Consider the following 18,479-nt stretch of genomic DNA (forward strand, 5'->3'; position numbering starts at 1 on the left):
TAGAATTACACCACACACATGAAAAAAGAAAAATGAATCAAAGTTTGTAAGGAGCTATAATAGATAGTCATACCAGTTGAAGGAGAAATGAATTTATTGATTCTTACAGTTGAAGGTAATAATAAAGTAGAGTGCTAATCCAACTCCAGCTCCGATGGTTATTATAAGAAGAGGGTTTAGTGCTGCGGTAAACAAACTGGAGACAAAATTAGCAATCATATTTTGTCTATTGTGTTGGTAGTCAGACATTATAAATTAAGTGCGCACCTGTAATTGCCACACAAGTCGCGACAAATGCTGCATATATACACATACACAAAGATAGATTAACAATGTTGAAACTCAAAGCCGTCTCATTAAACTCTGTTGCGTTGAGAAGATGGACTTTTGCAAATTAGAATTTAAAATAGTAAGAAATAAATTTAGAGATCGTACCAATGAACACAAATTGATGATATGCTCCCTGCAGCAGCAGAGTTGATAGTAGTCGTCTGCGAATTAGAAAAACGGAAGATTTGAGAAATCAAGAAAGGTTAAAAAGAGAAAATGAAATTGAAAATTCTTACTGTATTGTAGCTCTTCCAAAGGGATGTAAATTGTAGTCTTCCCAAAGGAATTGAAATGAGAGTATGACCGTCACAGGAAGGCTTACCCCTGCAATTATGAAAACTGATAGTATTTCTTTCACAAATTAGATCTCTAATTAAGGGTTTTGATGTGATGTGATAACAATGAAAAAGAAGATAGGTGGGCACCCCACCTATAATGGCCAAAGGAATAAGGAGATAGTCTGCATATAATCATTAATTAGATAGTTAGTTACTATTATATATTGAGTATGTTGTTAGAATTCAAAGTAGGAATACTTACCATAAGGTTGTGTTGATAAGCGATACCTGAGTTGCTCTGCATTTTGAAGAAACAAAAGCGTTTAATTATACGGATGTATTCATTTTCAACATGCAAATATTGAAAACAAGATAAGCTTTCTTACCCAATTTTGTTGGTTTTTCACTGCAATTACTATAACAGAAGTTGAGTTCAAAACCATACAAGAGAGCCTGGTGGATTTCTGAGAGGGAAGCAATCTTCTCATGCACCAATTCCCGCCACGATGTCAAGACTGTTTGACCTAATGTACACATATGTGGTACCTCTAAGGCCTCGATGCTCCCAACCTTTACATATCTAAAGGTGGAGTGTGATAAATTAGAGGCACAGTCTGAGTTATATCTGTAAAGATGGAAGAATTGTTCAATGGATATGGGCAGCTAATGAAGTTAACTGACAAATCTTCAGATAAGTTGGAATAATAGTATGGAGAAGAAGAGCGGGTGAAATCAGAGGAAGTGTTAGGGAAAGGGCAGGTTGTATCATTGTTTATGGAAGCATCAACCAGTCTGATTGTGGAGTTTTGGTAGTTGATTGCCTTGACATGGTATTTGATAGAGTTTAGATAGATGAATGTGCTATTGTTTTCACAGATTAGTTCATGTTGGGGATAGCCGCAGTGGCTCTTGAGGTGGAAAGGGAAGGTGATATTGCCAATATCACCACACCCAGAAAGACTGCAGTTTGCATTTGTAGAATGGAGGAGTGAGAGAATCAAAGTGGTGAGGAAGAGCTTCTGTGTTGTCATCATGGCTGGATAATGTGATTCACAAATACCAAACAACACCCACAACCTCTAATTATATACCCAATCATGGTACTTGATTCTAGTTTAAGTCAATGAGTCAATGCCGATAGTTATTTGAAGAAAAATCAACAAAACCATCCATCATAATTTATAACTTTGAAATTTCTGTTGCATTGATTTTGTAATGTCACTGTGAAGTACTCGTGTCTCCCTCCGTCTCGTAAAAATATGTGCACTTTCCATTTTCGTCTGTCCCACAAAAATATGTGCATTCCATTTTTAAGAAGTTTTTATCAATTTAATAATGTAGGTCCTACTATCAACTAACACTACTTTAACTATCATTCTCCTCCATCTCTTATCATACTATAATTTTTTACTCTTCTCTCCTACTTTATCAATTTTATCTTCATTTCCATGCCATATTAATTATTCTTTTTTTTTGTGGGAAGGATGTAGTATAAAGATTGGTGCTGAAAATGGTCATCCATACAATATTATATTTGTAAATCAAAAACTTATTAACTTTGGGCCGTTACTTGTTTTATTGTTGGGCTTTAATAGATTTTTTTATTTTTGAGATAATGAATATCAAGCCCAAATTACCAATCCAGTTTCCAAATTTAAGAACCTCTACGCCAGTCGCTATTAGGTCTCCCACCTCTGATTTGCCGCTTGCCGGAGAGTTGCTGTTGCGGCGCCGCCGATTCCACTGATAAAATAGTTGAATTTTGAAGGATGTGTATTATGTGTTGTTTACTTTGATTACATTTATGATATGTGGATGCATGTTAAATAATTCTGAAACTGAGGGACCAAAATGCAAAAGAGAAAGATTCAAAAGTTAGCTCCCAACGGCTACTTTGGCAGTTGCAACCGAAGCGGTTTCGAGCTGCATTCGAGCTCGATTTTGTTAGGCGATCCGCAAGCTCTCATAACTCACGTATATTGATTCAGTTAGAGCACAAGGAGAGAATCATTTTCTGTGCGAGGAAATCGAGGTTTTTTTTCATGTACTAAAAAAACTCCTACGTGAAGGACGAAATTACAAATAAACTCCTACAGAAAGGAGGAAATTACACCGGATAAAATCAAGGTTGAAGTGTGAGCTCTCGAGTTTGAGCCATTGATTTCTTGAGTGATTCTTGAGCGATTGTAATGAGAGATTTCAATTGCGATTGTGTGTTGAATAAATTGGTTGATAGCTTCTCCGTGGACGTAGGTCTTACAACCGAACCACGTGATTGTGTGTGTTCTTCATTTTGATTTTGTTCTCTGTTATTTGTTCTTGATATTGTAGGCCATATTCATCCGCTGATCTCTAACAACATTGGTTCACAAATAAATTATTTGCATAATTGCTGCAACGCCTTCTTGTTCTCTTTTTATTCGTTTTCCTCTATCTAATTTAATTGGTAGTAAAATATACTCTCACTATCCACCATTCATTCAAAGAACTATTTTGTAATTTTAGATAATGCACGATTTAAAGAATTTTTTTTTCACTTTTGGTGTACGGGAACTCATATTCCACTAACACCTTACACTCATACACACTATCTCATATTTCACTTACTTTCTCTCTTTATTTTTCTTCAGAAAGTTAAGTAATTTCTTAAAATCTAGAAATAACCCTCTAAATGGTAAATGGAGGGAATATCTAGTAAAATAAAGAAACAGCTTACAAACACATGGGCTAATTTACTCCCATTTCTTTATTTCAGATTGTATTGCTATACATGCTTAGGCATGATTGAGGGTTGTGAGACCTTTCACAACTGTTCACACAACTTGATTTAGTATAGTCAACTAGTTACATATGGGATGAATAAAGAATTCTTCAATATAATTCACAAGACCATGAAAAAAATAGCTAACTAATAATAAGACATTAATTCACTTCATTTTACATCTGATTATTAACAAATCACAAATACACAACAAAATAAAACTTGTTTCTAGGTAAAAATAGATGATAACATAAAATCTAACGTTATCAATAATCTCAATAATACTACTCTCATTGTTATCATGCAATAATGATATGGAAGCATTTGAATTTCTAGCCCAGCTTTCATCCTAATTTCCTAACGCTGGATAATCAAGAATTTGTATATGTTCGACACTACCTTCTAACATCTCCAACACCTTATTCATTGATGGACGCTTATCTAGACTCCTTTGTGTACACTACAACGCAACAATTGTCATCATCCGACCAATGTTTTTATCGTCGTTTTTATCAACATTTCTAATATCAATGTCCCTACCTTGGTTCAAATGGTCGTATATCCAGTTTGGGAAATACTTACTAGATTCATCATTGTTCCTTGTGAAGTCTTTGTTTAAGCTTACCATTTCCATCAACAACATCCCGAAACTATACACATCGGCTTTGTAAGACCCTACTCCAATACTTCTATTGATAAGTTCAAGAGCAACATACCCTATGGTTCCTCGAGCAGCCGCCAATGTTACTGCCTCTTTGTTTGCGGTGCTTATTTTGCCAACCCAAAATCTGATATTTTTGGAACGAACTTATCATCAAGGAGTATATTGTGAGGTTTGATATCGAAATGTAAGATCTGGATGTCACAACCATGGTGCAAATACATGATCCCTTGAGCCACTTCAACTACAATCTTAAATTTCATGTCCCAATCCAATGGAGATGCTTTTTCTTGGTTGAACATGTATTTGTCAAGGGAAACCATTTGGGATAAATAAAAAATGAGTGCTCGCTTGGATCTTTCAGTACAATATCCAACAAGTTGTACAACGCAACATGATAAATCCTTCCAATGGTTGCTATTTCATTGATGAAGTCTTGCCCCCTTTGCTACGGATTTTCCAATCAATTTGACTGCCACAAGATGGCCACTTCGAAGCTTTTCCTTGTAAATAAAACTGTAGCCTCCTTGGCCAAGTTTATCTTCAAATTCTTAGTTATCTTCTTTAAATCCGAGTAGGAAATACCTAATTGGCACGAGTTTGTTGTCACTTTGTAGAAATGAATCTACTCCTTCGAATAAGGATAAACGCCTTCTACGGAATTTGTAAAAGAAAAACCATAATACCAAAGGACAAATGATTATCCTTGGTCCCCAGATGATAATTTCCATAGATGATGGCTGAGATAACATGAAAAAATAAGACAAGTACATTTAGTAATAAGGCCAACAAACTTGTGCTAAAATAGTTTTACGCTAACTCGCATGAAGTAGAAATGAAAGGAAAATTGTTGCATGATGTAGAGACCTTCATTGCATTTGCACCATACACACGATAAAAGGAAAAAATAGAATTAAAAAACGATAATAAAAGAGAAATGAATTTAAAGAAAGCGTACCAAAGAATGCACATGTGATTCGAATGCTCCTATTTGAAATTAAGAGAGACTAAAAAGAGAAATGAAATTGAAGATTCTTACAGTCTTGTATAGTTTCCCAAAGTAAAATAAATGAGAGTAGCAATAGAGCAGTAATTCCGATGATGATCGTCATAGGATGTAGGGGTGGAGCTATGAAAGGGGGCAAATTATATGCGAAGAAAATTTAGAATTTGAAAAGGGGAAAATATAAGGGAATTTCATATTTTTTGCAAAATTAAACAACAAAATAGTATATGTAAACAATAAATAGCATTTGCCACACCTTGTTTAAAGGTAGATCCGGAAGGCTTACCCATACAATTATGAAAACTGATATTTCTTTCACAAAATTAGATCTCTTCTTTATTGGTGTGATTAAGTTGATGAAGTAGAAGACGAAAATAAATAATGTTGTGGGGCACCTAGAATGACACAGGAATTATGAAATACCTACAGATATTGATATTTCTTTCACAAAATTAGATTTCTTCTTTATTGATGTGATTAAAAATTAGATCTCTTCGTTATTGATGTGATTTAGGTTTCCGAATTCGGTGTTGCCAAGTTAGCTTCTTGAAAAACTATTGTAATACCTGTACGAACATAACTTTAATTTTTTTTATATTAATCTACATTTATAAAAATTAAGCAATATGACATATAAAAAGATATGTGATTTGATAAGTAAAGTGGACTTTGTGTCAATATATGGCCAAATAAAGTTTTGCAACATTAGTTTAATATTGCATATGGACTTTCCTTCATGGGCTGCAAGGTTGGCTTGGTCTTGTTGTTCCTCTTGGGTTGGGTCTTGGTTTGTTGCTGAGGTGTTGCTGCTGATGCATTTGCCTGAGTCGGGGTCGACGAAGTAGGTTGCAAGGCTGGGATGTGTTGTGGTGATGAGTCCCTATCACTACCCTACCAAACATGTAGTAAAAAGAGCGCACCTGTAATTGCCACACAACTCACGACAAATACTGCATAAATACATACACAAACACAATATAAAATCAAGGAGACATGATTAACAATGTTTAAATTCAATCTTTGTTGCATTGGGTAAATGGACTTATGCAAATTAGAATTTATATATAGAATTTATCTATAGTTACTAGTAATACATAAATTTATATAGCGTACCAATGTCTGCAATGTAATCAGATTGTCCAAGAATCTGATAGTGATAATAGTAGTAGTCTGATGATAAAAAATGAACATTTTAAAAATTAAGAGAGACTAAAAAGAATAATGGAATTTAAGATTCTTACATTCTTTTATCCCATCCCAAGGTAAGCAAATGAGAGTAGTAATGGAGCAGTAATTCCGATTATGACAGTCAAAGGAAGAATTACCCCTGCAATTATGAAAACTGAAATTTGTTTGACAAAATTAGATCTCTTCTTGATTGATGTGATGATACAAATTGATGAAGGAAAAAAAATGTTAAGTGGTCACCTAGATGACCAGAGGAATTATACGATGGCCTGTAGATATAGATGATAATAATTAATTAGGTAGTTATATTGGTATATGAAGACATACAGTTATATTATGTTGTTAGAATTCAGTGTGTATCATTACGATTAGACTCTGAGAGGTAATACCAGTATTCCTCTGCATTTTTCAAGAATCAAAAAGCGATATCAGTGATGAAATTACAAATCTTAAAATGAACATATATATACTAAACAAGATTAGCTTAATTTCTTACCCCATATTGTGGATTGTTCACCGAAATTAGTATCATAGTAGAGTTGAACCTGATAGGCTTTAATCCTTATCAAGAAAGTATCTCACAATTTGTGTAAAGAAGGATAACGAAACCTAGTTGCTCCAACTATGGGTTTTCTTGAGTTTCAAGTAAAAAAATACTTTATTTCTTTATTCTTGAATGATTTTTTTTTACTCTCTAATGGATTCTTATATAGAATCCGGACCCTGCTTGATTCGACTCTTACAATTCGGGAAAGAATCAAGAAGAAAACCCAAAAGGAAATAATAATAAAGTTCTACCAAAAATAATAAAGTTCTACCAAAAATATAGCATAAGGCAACAAATCAAAATAAGGAAAAAGTCCATAACTAGTGTCGCGTGAAGTCGCGGTATTTGGCGGGTTGTGAAACGTCCTCTTCGGTCTCTCCTTCCTCGGGCCCACATCACGCATCTTCTTGCGTCCTCGTTCCTTCGCTCTTCCTCCCTTCTCCACAGTCTCCGAAGCTTCTCCCTCCGGCAGCTCATCTAACTGTCCCGTCGGTGCCGTTGAGCTAGGACTCCCTCGAGATCCCTATCAACTCCCCCCCCTCATAAGGGCAGCCTTGTCCGCGAGGCTGAGATTGGGAAAATGTTGTAGCAACTCGAGCTTCGACTCCCAAGTCGGATTAGCTAGGTCCTCAGACCAATGCACAAGCCATTGATATTGAGGTACCCCATCCATCAAAACCATCCGTTCGGCCGAGGCTGTGATCGGCGTGTCAACTGGTCTTCCTTGGCGAGAAATTCGGAGGCAGCCGCTGCAGGTGAACAGAATCAGTGAGTGGCTCCACAATGGGCTTGAGAGAGATCATGGAACACGTCGTGGTATACGACTCTCAAGCGGCAATTGTAGGCGGTATGCGACTTTGCCAATGCGCTCCACAATCGTAAAAGGCCCATAGTAACGTCGACTCAATTTTGCAGAAATAGGTTTGCCTACAGAAACCTGTCTATAAGGCTGCAGGCGCAGCCACACTCGCTCCTCCTCGTGAACTCCACGTGTCGAGACGCTTGTTGGCGTATCCAGCCATCCGTCGTTGGGCTTCAGCCGGATTCGTCTTCATTTTTCCCATTAATTCCGTCCGCTCGCCCAACTCTGCCGCCACCGCTGCGTTATCCGTCGGCCTAGCTGGTGTAGCAAAGATGTTTGGTGGATCCCGACCATACAATGCCTTAAAGGGAGACATCCCCAATACTAACATTTACACTACAATTCATGGCCAATTCCGCCCAAGGAAGAAAATTCAAACCATTTCTTAGGTTGCTCGAAAGTGAAAGCTCGAAGATACTGCTCCAAACTGCGATTAGTGACCTCGGATTGACCGTCGGTCTGCGGATGATAGGCGGTAGTAAACTCAAGTTTCTTCCCACTCATAGTTAACAACTCCTTCCAAAAATCACTCATGAAAATCGGGTCTCTATCCGACAACAACTTGTCCGGAAAACCATGCAATTTAACCACCGTATTGACGAAAAACTCGTGCGACAGTAGGTGCGTCAAACCCCGTTTTCAAAGCTCCAAAGTGTGCATATTTTGAAAGCCGATCGACGACCACCATAACTGCTGTAAAGCCGTGGGAATTCGGTAAACCCACAATGAAATCCATCGATGCAGCCGCCCATACTGAATCTGGAATCGGCAATGGCTGAATGAGGCCCGATGGTTTATCCGTTACGTATTTCGTAGCTTGACAAATGGCGCAAGCTGCCACATAGCGTCGCACGTCCTCACGCATGCCGGGCCAGAAAAAAGTTGTCGCGACACGGGCGAAAGTCCGTTTCTCGCCGGGGTGTCCCGCCGTCTTAGCTCCATGTGATTCCTCCAAAATTGCTCTCCGAACTGCCAAATCGCGACTAAGATAAAACCTGCGTTTGAAGAGCAAGCAACCGTCCGCTGCAGACATATGCAAAGGGGCCTTATTCTTGGAAATTTCTTTGGTGTAAGGCCACCAGGTCCGGTAATGTTGCGCTCTCCTGCCGTATAGTCTCCATGATCGTCGGAATTGGTCGTGTGAAAGTGACGAGGAGTGCTGACTCTTCCACTTCGGTGTCCGGGTCACGACGCGATAAGGCATCCGCTACCTTGTTCGAAGCCCCAGATTTGTATTCAATAGAGAATTTAAACACCATGAGTTTTCGGAGGTAAAATTGTTGATCGGGTGTCTGCACTACTTGAGATAAAAGATCCTTTAGGCTGCGTTGATCACTACGAATCACAAATTCCCGGCCTAGTAAGTATTGTCGCCACTTCTGAATAGCCTCCACAATCGCATAAAGCTCCTTGTGATAGGTAGAAGACAATCGGCGTCGCGGACCCAATTTCTTGCTAAAATAGGCGAGAGGGTGACCGTTCTGAAGAAGAACTGCTCCAATCCCAAAATCTAAGGCGTCCATCTCAATTACAAAAGGGATGTCGAAGTCGGGTAAGTAAAGAACCGGAGCAGCCACCATTGCGGCTTTCAAGCTGTGAAGCTATCGTCCGCCTCCGTGGACCAAGAAAATGCATCTTTTTTAAGCAGATCAGTGAGGGGGGGCGGCAATAATCGAGTAATGTTGTACAAAACGCCTATAATAGCCGGTTAGGCCTAAAAATCCTCTCAATTGTTTTACCGTTGTAGGGGTTGGCCACGCAGTCATGGCACTAATCTTTGTTGGGTCGGCTCGGAGTTCTCCTGCTGAAATAATGTGACCCAAGTAATCAATCGTATCCACGCCAAAGGCACACTTCGAAAGCTTCACGTAGAAACAATTCGCCGATAGAATTTGCAACACCTGTGCTAGATGCTCGGCATGCTCCAAGAGCGATCTACTGTAAACTAAGATATCATCAAAGAATACTATCACAAACCGACGCAGATATGGCTGAAAGACGGAATTCATTGCCGCTTGGAACGTAGATGGGGCATTGGTTAGTCCGAAAGGCATCACCAAAAATTCAAAGTGTCCCTCGTGTGTACGAAAAGCCATCTTGTGGACATCCGCAATGTGCATGCGAATCTGATGATAGCCGGAGCGAAGGTCCAACTTGGAAAACACACGTGCTTTGCACAATTCGTCGAATAGCTCATCTGCCGTTGGTATAGGAAAATGGTCGGGAGTTGTGACTGCATTGAGTGCCCTATAATCCACGCAAAAATGAAAAGAACCATCTTTTTTACGCACCAGTAGTACCGGGGATGAGAATGGACTAGTGCTATGCTGAATCAGACCTTGCGATAGCATATCCCGTACTTGACGCTCAATCTCTGTCTTCTGAAAGTACGGATAGCGATAGGGCCGGACGTTGATTGGTTTAGAGTCAGGTGCCAAGTGAATGTGATGATCCCAACGACGAGGTGGTGGTAACTCTGTCGGAACAGAAAAAAATCATCTTGAATTTATCTATGACTGCAGCCAACGTGGCGTCGAGGGGCGGGGTTGTATCTGCTGTCGATGGTGGCTCAGAATCCGGAGGGACTGATACCATCTCAAATAACTCACATTCCGGCTCCTGACCAATGAGCGAAAACAGGTTATTATATGAAATCTGTTGCGGAGTTGCTCCCTCGCCTTGGAGGAAAATGTCGCGATCACCCAAACCAAACTTCATGGTGAGATTCCGGTAGTTCTTAGTGACATCGCCGAGTTCCTGTAACCATTGCACCCCCAAAATCACATCCGGTCCCTTAACCTGTAGTATGAAGAGGTCTATTTCGAACGAATAGCCCTGCATAGTAATAGGCGTACGAAGGCACGCGTGAGAGGAACGCAGCGACTCACCGTTACCCACAAAAACTCGAAACGGACTGATGGGGTGGACACAAAGGCTTAGCTTTTCTGCGACGGATGGTTGAATTAAGTTGTGCGTGCTTCCGCCGTCAATTAGGACTGAAATCGAGGCATCATTAATCTTCCCTTGCAGACGGATCGCACTCGGTTTGATCTTAGGGCTGATAACATGGATACTGGAGACGTCTCCCGTGATTACCATATCTCTCCATCGTCGTCCAAACGTTCGTCAACATCGTCAAGGAGGGCGGGCTCGTTCGCCGGCTGATCGTCCTCGTCGTCCCTGCCCATTAAGGCGTAGAACACCTCACTACACATATGATCTCGGGTGTATTTCTCGGGGCAATACCAACAAAGGCCCTGCCTGGTCCGTTCCCTACGCTCCGCGGCTGAGATCCGCCTGACTGGTATGCCGTTCCGACGCGGTTGATCCGGCTGTGTTCCCGTTGGTCGGCCTTGAGGCATCTGCGCTGGTCGAGGCGGTGGCGCCGTTGTTAGGGCCGGTGGTTGCCGTTGGCGAGAATCACGGTCTCCCCACTGTGGTTTGTGTTGCACAGTTGGCGGCGCTGAGAGCTTGTGGTAGGCGGCTAGTTGTTGTGCTAAGGCGAATGCCTCGTTGAGCGACACTGGACGTTTTGTCAGCAACTCATGCTTGAAGGAATCCTGTAAACCAGCTATGAATAATGACATCAGCGTGTCGTCCCCGAGTTGTGGTGCATTCTGCATAATTTCTTCGAATTCGGTCTGATACGCCTCGATGGTCGACGTCTGGCGGAGCGTGGCAAGTTTGCCCACATAGTCGACGTAAAGGTCCGGATCAAATCGGTATTTGACTGCCAACAGGAAGTCGTCCCACGACTTATTCTTGCAATTTTCCTCCCAATAAGTAAGCCACCTAGATGCCGGGTGATCAAAAAGATATGACGTTAGGTGGAGGCGGTCCACGAGCGGCGTGTAGTGATGATTGTAATATTTCTGGATATTCCGAATCCAGTCCACAGCATGCTCCTCGTTGAATCTGGGCGGTTCCGGACGAACCCGCGGTAATGGATCCGGCACGATGCCCTGCGGTGGTAACACCTGAGAAGGCGGAAGTCTCCAGCCACGACCGGCCGACGAGAGAGGGGTGGGGTCAGGCGGTTCTTTCCCGTGGTTGCGGCTCGCCGTAAGAAGCAAAGCAAGGCTATCCTTGATGTCCTTCGTTGTCGCATCCTGTCTGCGCATAAAGGATTCAAGTGCAAATTGATGTGATTTCAGCTTTGCATCGTGGCCCAGAACAAGGTGCTGTAATTCTTCTGCGGAGAGAGCCGGCGGTGGAAGGTTATCGGTGTGCGGCGAACTAGTATCCATCGTAGCACCGGGAGAAGAGTAAGCAATGTAAAGCACCAATTGATAGGCTTTAATCCTTATCAAGAAAGTATCTCACAATTTGTGTAAAGAAGGATAACGAAACCTAGTTGCTCCAACTATGGGTTTCTTGAGTTTCAAGAAAAAAAATACTTTATTTCTTTATTCTTGAATGATTTTTTTTTACTCTCTAATGGATTCTTTATATAGAATCCGGACCCTGCTTGATTCGACTCTTACAATTCTGGAAATAATCAAGAAGAAAACCCGAAAGGAAATAATAATAAAGTTCTACCAAAAATATAGCATAAGGCAACAAATCAAAATAAGGAAAAAGTCCATAACTAGTGTCGCGTGAAGTCGCGGTATTTGGCGGGCTGTGAAACGTTCCTCTTCGGTCTCTCCTTCCTCTGGCCCACATCACGCATCTTCTTGCGTCCTCGTTCCTTCGCTCTTCCTCCCTTCTCCACAGTCTCCGAAGCTTCTCCCTCCGGCAGCTCATCTAACTGTCCCGTCGGTGCCGTTGGAGCTAGGACTCCCTCGACATCCCTATCAGAACCCCATACAAGAGAGATTGGTGGATTTGTGAGAGTGAAACATTCTTCAGATCCATCAATCGCGGCCAAGATGTCGTGACTATGAGACGTAATGTGGTAGCTCTGATAATATCGTTAAAGAGGTAAGAATTGTTCAACGGATTGGGGCAGCTAATCAAGTTAACAGACAATTCTTGAACGCGAGTATGCAAATAGTATGGAAAGAGATAGGAAGAGTGAATAGGGAAAGAGCAGATGTCGTCGTTGTTTATGGAGGCATCCACCAGCCTTATGGTGGAATTTGGTAGTCGATATGTTTGACATTGTATTTGATAGAGTTGTGATAGACATTGTTTTCGCAGGTGAGTTCGAGTTTGGGATGGCCACAGTGGCTCGGGTTGGACTTCAGGCCACACGCAGAAGGAGGACTGCACTTGTTTGCATCAGCAGATTCAGCAGCATGGATTAGTGAGAAAATGAAGAGAGATGAAGTGGTGAGGAAGCTGAGGAGCTTTTGAGTTGTGATCATGGTTCAATATTGATACCTAATGATTGATTCACTCTTCTTCATATCATATCAATAAGAATATATGGTAGAGTATATTTGCTTGTATTTAGCCAAACAAGACGTGTAAAGGAGCATCCACTAATCACTATGCTGCTTTGAACTATTAAGACCTACCGTAGTGTAAAACATACTAAGGAAAAGTAAACTGAGAAGTGATTAGGTCAGAAATAATGCATAAAAGTTAAAGAAGAGAACAATGTACACAAAGTTAAAGATCAGAAAGTGAAAGAAAGCAGTCAAGGGAAAAAAGGAAATAAAAGGTAAAGTGTCTTTATTATCGCTGAAAAGAATGAGAAGAGAGAGAGAGAAGAAGCGTGGCTAGATTGTAGCTCAGCATTTCACATGTATGTGATTCGATACTAGACGCGAATTTATCGATGGGAAAAATACCAAATATGGGGTTTATCATACTAAAAAATTATTAAAAAACCCTGAATTTTTGGTGTGTCATGCTTTTTGATACGATATGATATCTTCCCAAAAGATTTCGGTAGAGTAACCATATGAAATTTCATATACTGCGGCGTATTGATTTTTTTATATATACCGGAAATTATGGTGTATACCATAATTTACAACAGGTGACATATATGTGATTCAATACTAGGTGCGATTATATCAAACTACTACACCGTGTGGTCGAAATCTCGTAGCCAAGTGATTGGCCAATGGCTGATGGGGGTGAAGGCAAGACTCGCATGTGTAACAGCCGGCTACAGCTATACACGAGTTGTCTCATCATATTTTGTGTATACTCCATCTGTCTCATGTAAATTGAGGCATTTCTTTTAGACACGAAAATTAAGAAATTGTGTTAAATGGGTTGAGTGAAGATAAAATGTAATATGAGAGAATAAAATAGAAGAGATAAGAGAAAGGGATTGGAAAATACACGGCAGGGATGTAGTGCAGATCTAAACCATTCAATTATAAATGAAAAAAAATAATACAAGCATGTGGAAATCAATAGAGGACGTGGATTTGCACAACATCCCCTGGTGTGCATTTTGCCACAACCAGGGGTGGAGCTAGGATTTTATTGGAGAAGGGGCAAAAATATAATACATAGGAATATTTTATGTATTTGAGACGGGGCATTTAGTGTGGTTAAAGTACATAATTAAAAATTTATGTATAAATATATAAGAGAATGAGTGGATGAGGAGGGGCAATTGCCCCATGTCCTCATAAGGTGGCCCCTAGCCACAGCATGGGATCTCAATCCAAGAGACAGAAAATGAGGGGAAAGAATAAAGTAAGAGCGATTAAAATGACCGCATTATCTCCCCACTAAAAGATAAAATTTGATTAAAAAAACACAATATATGCACTAAACACGCCTTTTTAGTCATCCTTTTCAAATCCAAATATGAGTAGCTTATTGGTACGAGTTTGTTATCGCCTTGTAGGTAGCTTTCTATAGCATCATATGTGGAATAACGCCTTCTTCGGAATTTATAAATCAGAAACCACAAAGTGAAAACACAGTGATGATCCTTGTTTGCACATATGACCATACTTGAAAAAACATAAACTTCTCAGAATCTTCAAAAATATACAAAGCCGATGCAATTCTGGACTTCCAATGCACAAACCGAACGCCCGATCGGGTGTTTTCTCTGTTTTGCCTCCTTAAGCCCCGTTTCAAGCTCGTTTTCACTTGTTTTCACTTTAAGGCTTCAACAAACTCGTTAGCTCTATAAAATAGCAGATAAGTGGATGTAACCTCTACTTTACACCTCAATTCACTCAACAACCTGTGTAAATCACCCGCAAAAAACTTCCTAAATTATGAGTTTCTCAGTAAAGCGTACCAGTGAATATGAATATATGTGCCACACCCATATTATAAACAGAATCATACTTGTCAAAGCGAGACCCCTACAGCAAAAAGATTGAAAATAAATAATTAACTATTAATATGGTAATTCACTTCATGTTACATCATATTAGGAACGTTTCACAAATACACAACCATCGGAACTTGTTTCATATAAAAATAGATGGCAATACATATTTCAAGCATCACTAATGATATTAATAATGCTGCTACCATTGTCATCATGCAACAATGATATGGAAGCATTTGAATCAGAAGTCCATCTTCCTTCTTCATTTCCAGCAACATACGCTGGATAATTAGGAATCTGCAAATGCTCGACATCACCTTCTAACATATCCACTACCTTATTCATTGATGGACGATTATCTGGACTCATTTGTATGCACCATAACGCAACAATAGTCATCTTCCGAACAATGTTTCTGTTATCATTTTCATCAACATTTTCAACGTCAATGTCCCTACCTTGGTTCAAGTGGTCGTATATCCAGTTCGGGAAATACTTACTAGATTCATCATTGTTTCGTGCCAAGTGTTTGTTCAAGCTCACCATTTCCATCAACAACATTCCAAAACTGTACACATCGGCCTTGTAAGACACTCTACCAATACTTCTATTGATAAGTTCAGGAGCAACATACCCTATGGTTCCTCTAGCGGCCGTCAATGTCACTGCCTCCTTATTTGTGGCACATAATTTTGCCAACCCAAAATCTGATATTTTTGGAACGAAATTATCATCAAGAAGTATATTGTGAGGTTTGATGTCAAAATGCAAGATTTGGATGTCACAACCATGGTGCAAATACTTAATCCCTCGAGCCACTCCAACTGCAATCTTAAATTTCATTTCCCAATCCATTGGAGAAGTTTTTTCTCGGTTGAAGATGTGCTTGTCAAGGGAACCATTTGGCATGTAATAAAAAATGAGGGCACGCTTGGATCTTTCAGCGCAGTATCCAACAAGTTCGACAACATTTACATGATGGATCCTCCCAATAGTTGCTATTTCATTGATGAAGTCTTGTCCATTTGCTCCGGATTTTCCGAGCAATTTGACTGCTACAAGATGGCCACTTCGAAGCTTTCCTTTGTAAACAGAACCGAAGCCCCCTTGTCCTAGTTTATCTTCAAAATTCTTAGTCATCTTCTTTATGTCCGAATAAGAATACCTAATTGGAGCGAGTTTATTGTCACTTTGTAGGAATGACTCCACTCCCTCAAACAAGGACAACCGCCTTCTTCGGAATTTGTAAATCAAAAACCAGACTATCAAGGGACAAATAATTATTCTTGGTGCCAAGATGATGATTCCAGAGATGATGACTAAGATAACATGTAAAAACAAGAACAAGTACATTTAGTAATAAGGCCAAAAAACTTGTGCTAAAATAGTTTTACAGTAACCTGCATAAAGTAGAAATGAAGGGAAAACATATGCAAGTATAGAGCGCACCAGGAAACTCGAGTTCATTAACTTCATTTGGGATTTTGTAATAAAAATTTCGCCGTATACCAGCTATACACATAATAAAATAAATAAAAGTGAATTCAATAATACAAGAATAATGATCAAATTACTCATCTTAGAAAGAGAATGTAAAGATTGTTACACTCGTGGATGTAAATAAGCAAGAGAAGTATTCCACCTCCAGATACCAAGATTATGAGAAGGGGGTTTAATGCTGCTGTTAATAAAACTGAAGATTTTTTGTGACACAAAATTAGAAGTTGTATCAATCAATCTTCGAGTGAGACATACTAATAAATTAAGTGCGCGCGCACCTATAATTGCCACACAACTCACGGCAAAGGCTGCACACATAAATACACAAATACAAGGATTAATAATGTTGAAATTCAAAGTCATCTACCCTGTTGAATTTAAGATGGTTATATACTACAATATAAATTTAGAGAGCATACCAATGAATGTAATGTAATTAGTTGCGTCCACAGTGTGAATGTAGTAGTCTGTGAATTACAAAGTTACAGTTAATAAATTAAGAGAGACTTAACAAAAAATTGAAATTAAAGATTCTTACAGTTTTGTATCCCTGGAAAATAAAAGAGTAGTAACAGAGAAACAATTCCGACGATGATCGTCACATGAAGGCTTAACCCTACAATCATGAAAACTGAAATATCTTTCACAAAATTAGATCTCTTCTTGATTAATGTGACAAAATTGGTGAAGAAGAAAAAAAATGTTAAGTATGCACCTAGAATGGCCACAGGAATTAGGAGATACATACCCTGCATATATATTCATTAATTAGGTAGTTATATATATACATAGAGAGAGAGAAAGTTTTAGAATTCAAAGTCTTTATCCTTACGAGTAGTCCTAGTAAGTTATATCTGATTTTTTCTGCATTTAACAGAATCAAAAGCGTTAGAATATAATGCAAAGAAAGGATTAGTCGATGTGATAAGCAAGCGTGTCGTACCCCACAATGAAAGTACGGTTGTAATTCTGCAAGTAGAACAGAAGTAAAGATCAAGTCCATACAAGAGAGACTGATGGATTTCCAAAAGTGAAACATTCTTCACATCCATAATGCCCGGCCACGATGTTAGGACTATTAGATCTACTCCACACATATGTGGTACCTCTGAGGCCTTGATATGTCCAACATATACATAACTAAATCCGGGATGTGATAAACTAGAGGCGCAATCTTGAGTAATATCTTTAAAGAGGGACGTATCGTTCAGTGGATTGGGGCAGCTAATCAAGTTAAGTGACAAGTTTAGAACGGGATTCGGAGAATAGTACAGACTAGTAGTAAATTCGAGATATGAGGAATGGATGGGGAAAGAGCAGATGTTGTCGTTGTTTATGGAAGCATCGACCAGCCTTATGGTGGAATTTTGGTAGTCGATATGTTTGACATAGTATTTGATAGAGTTGTGATAGAGGAAGGTGACATTGTTTTCGCAGGTGAGTTCATATATGGAACGACCGCAGTGGATGGGGTCGCTCTTGAGGTGGAAAGGGATGCTGATATTGCGAATAGCACCACACGCAGAAGGAGGACTGCACTTATTTGCATCAGCAGCAGGGAAGAAATGGAGTGAGAGAATCAAAGTGAAGAGGAAGATTATGAGCTTCTGAGTTGTGATCATGCTTGAATGTAAACTAGTGAATCAACAACTGATTATGCAATACATTTATTGAGTCTTCTTCAAATGATCAATAAGAATGGTATTAGCAAATATTCTAGAAATATTTTAATAACTATTATGTGTCGATAATTATAAGATCCAAAGCGATATTTAAACATGCAGGCCGGCAGAAACGACTTCAGTTATGGACTTATAGTAAAGGTCAAAACATATCAAATCATAACAAACAGTACAAACGCTCAAGCTAGTCTCGAGTCGAGCTCACGATCAAATGCTAAGTGCACTAATTGAGCATTATATTTCAGCTCAATGTAACAGTACAAATCATAACAAACAAAATGTAATCCTAATGGCTAGTTTCCGACGACTCTATTCAGCAAGCACCTGATCATGCTCCCAGTTCATCATGAACTTCATCACGAATGAAATGCATTCTTATGTGTATGTGTTTACTCCTCTCGTGAAATCTGATGATGTTTTGTTAAACATATGGCACTGTTGCTGTCATATATACTTTCCTGATTCA

At 39.5% G+C, this 18,479-nt stretch overlaps 4 protein-coding genes and 1 pseudogene across 4 annotated transcripts; all 5 read right to left on the reverse strand.

Annotated features, from left to right (window-relative positions):
• The window catches only part of LOC121781133, a 2,244-nt pseudogene extending 1,771 nt beyond the window's left edge, over positions 1-473 (reverse strand).
• An 89-nt stretch (positions 474-562) lies between these two features.
• LOC121781623 lies at positions 563-1,641 on the reverse strand. The gene is made up of 4 exons (XM_042179347.1): positions 995-1,641; positions 871-906; positions 761-790; positions 563-654 (listed from the first exon to the last, which is right to left on the reverse strand). The coding sequence occupies exons 1-4, from the start codon at positions 1,143-1,145 to the stop codon at positions 563-565; spliced, it is 309 nt and encodes a 102-aa protein (XP_042035281.1). The 5' UTR covers positions 1,146-1,641.
• Positions 1,181-1,642, reverse strand: LOC121781624. The gene has a single exon (XM_042179348.1). The coding sequence runs from the start codon at positions 1,640-1,642 to the stop codon at positions 1,181-1,183; it is 462 nt and encodes a 153-aa protein (XP_042035282.1).
• A 2,187-nt stretch (positions 1,643-3,829) lies between these two features.
• Positions 3,830-4,353, reverse strand: LOC121781626 (rust resistance kinase Lr10-like). Its single transcript, XM_042179349.1, has 2 exons — positions 4,253-4,353; positions 3,830-4,157 (listed from the first exon to the last, which is right to left on the reverse strand). Exons 1-2 carry the CDS (start codon positions 4,351-4,353, stop codon positions 3,830-3,832), a joined length of 429 nt encoding a protein of 142 aa, XP_042035283.1.
• A 10,641-nt stretch (positions 4,354-14,994) lies between these two features.
• Positions 14,995-15,986, reverse strand: LOC121781879 (rust resistance kinase Lr10-like). Its single transcript, XM_042179577.1, has one exon. It carries the CDS (start codon positions 15,969-15,971, stop codon positions 15,000-15,002), a length of 972 nt encoding a protein of 323 aa, XP_042035511.1. The 5' UTR covers positions 15,972-15,986; the 3' UTR covers positions 14,995-14,999.
• Between the last annotated feature and the right edge of the window lie 2,493 nt (positions 15,987-18,479).

This window comes from Salvia splendens, chromosome 20 (assembly GCF_004379255.2).
Source record: "Salvia splendens isolate huo1 chromosome 20, SspV2, whole genome shotgun sequence".
NCBI lineage: Eukaryota > Viridiplantae > Streptophyta > Magnoliopsida > Lamiales > Lamiaceae > Salvia > Salvia splendens.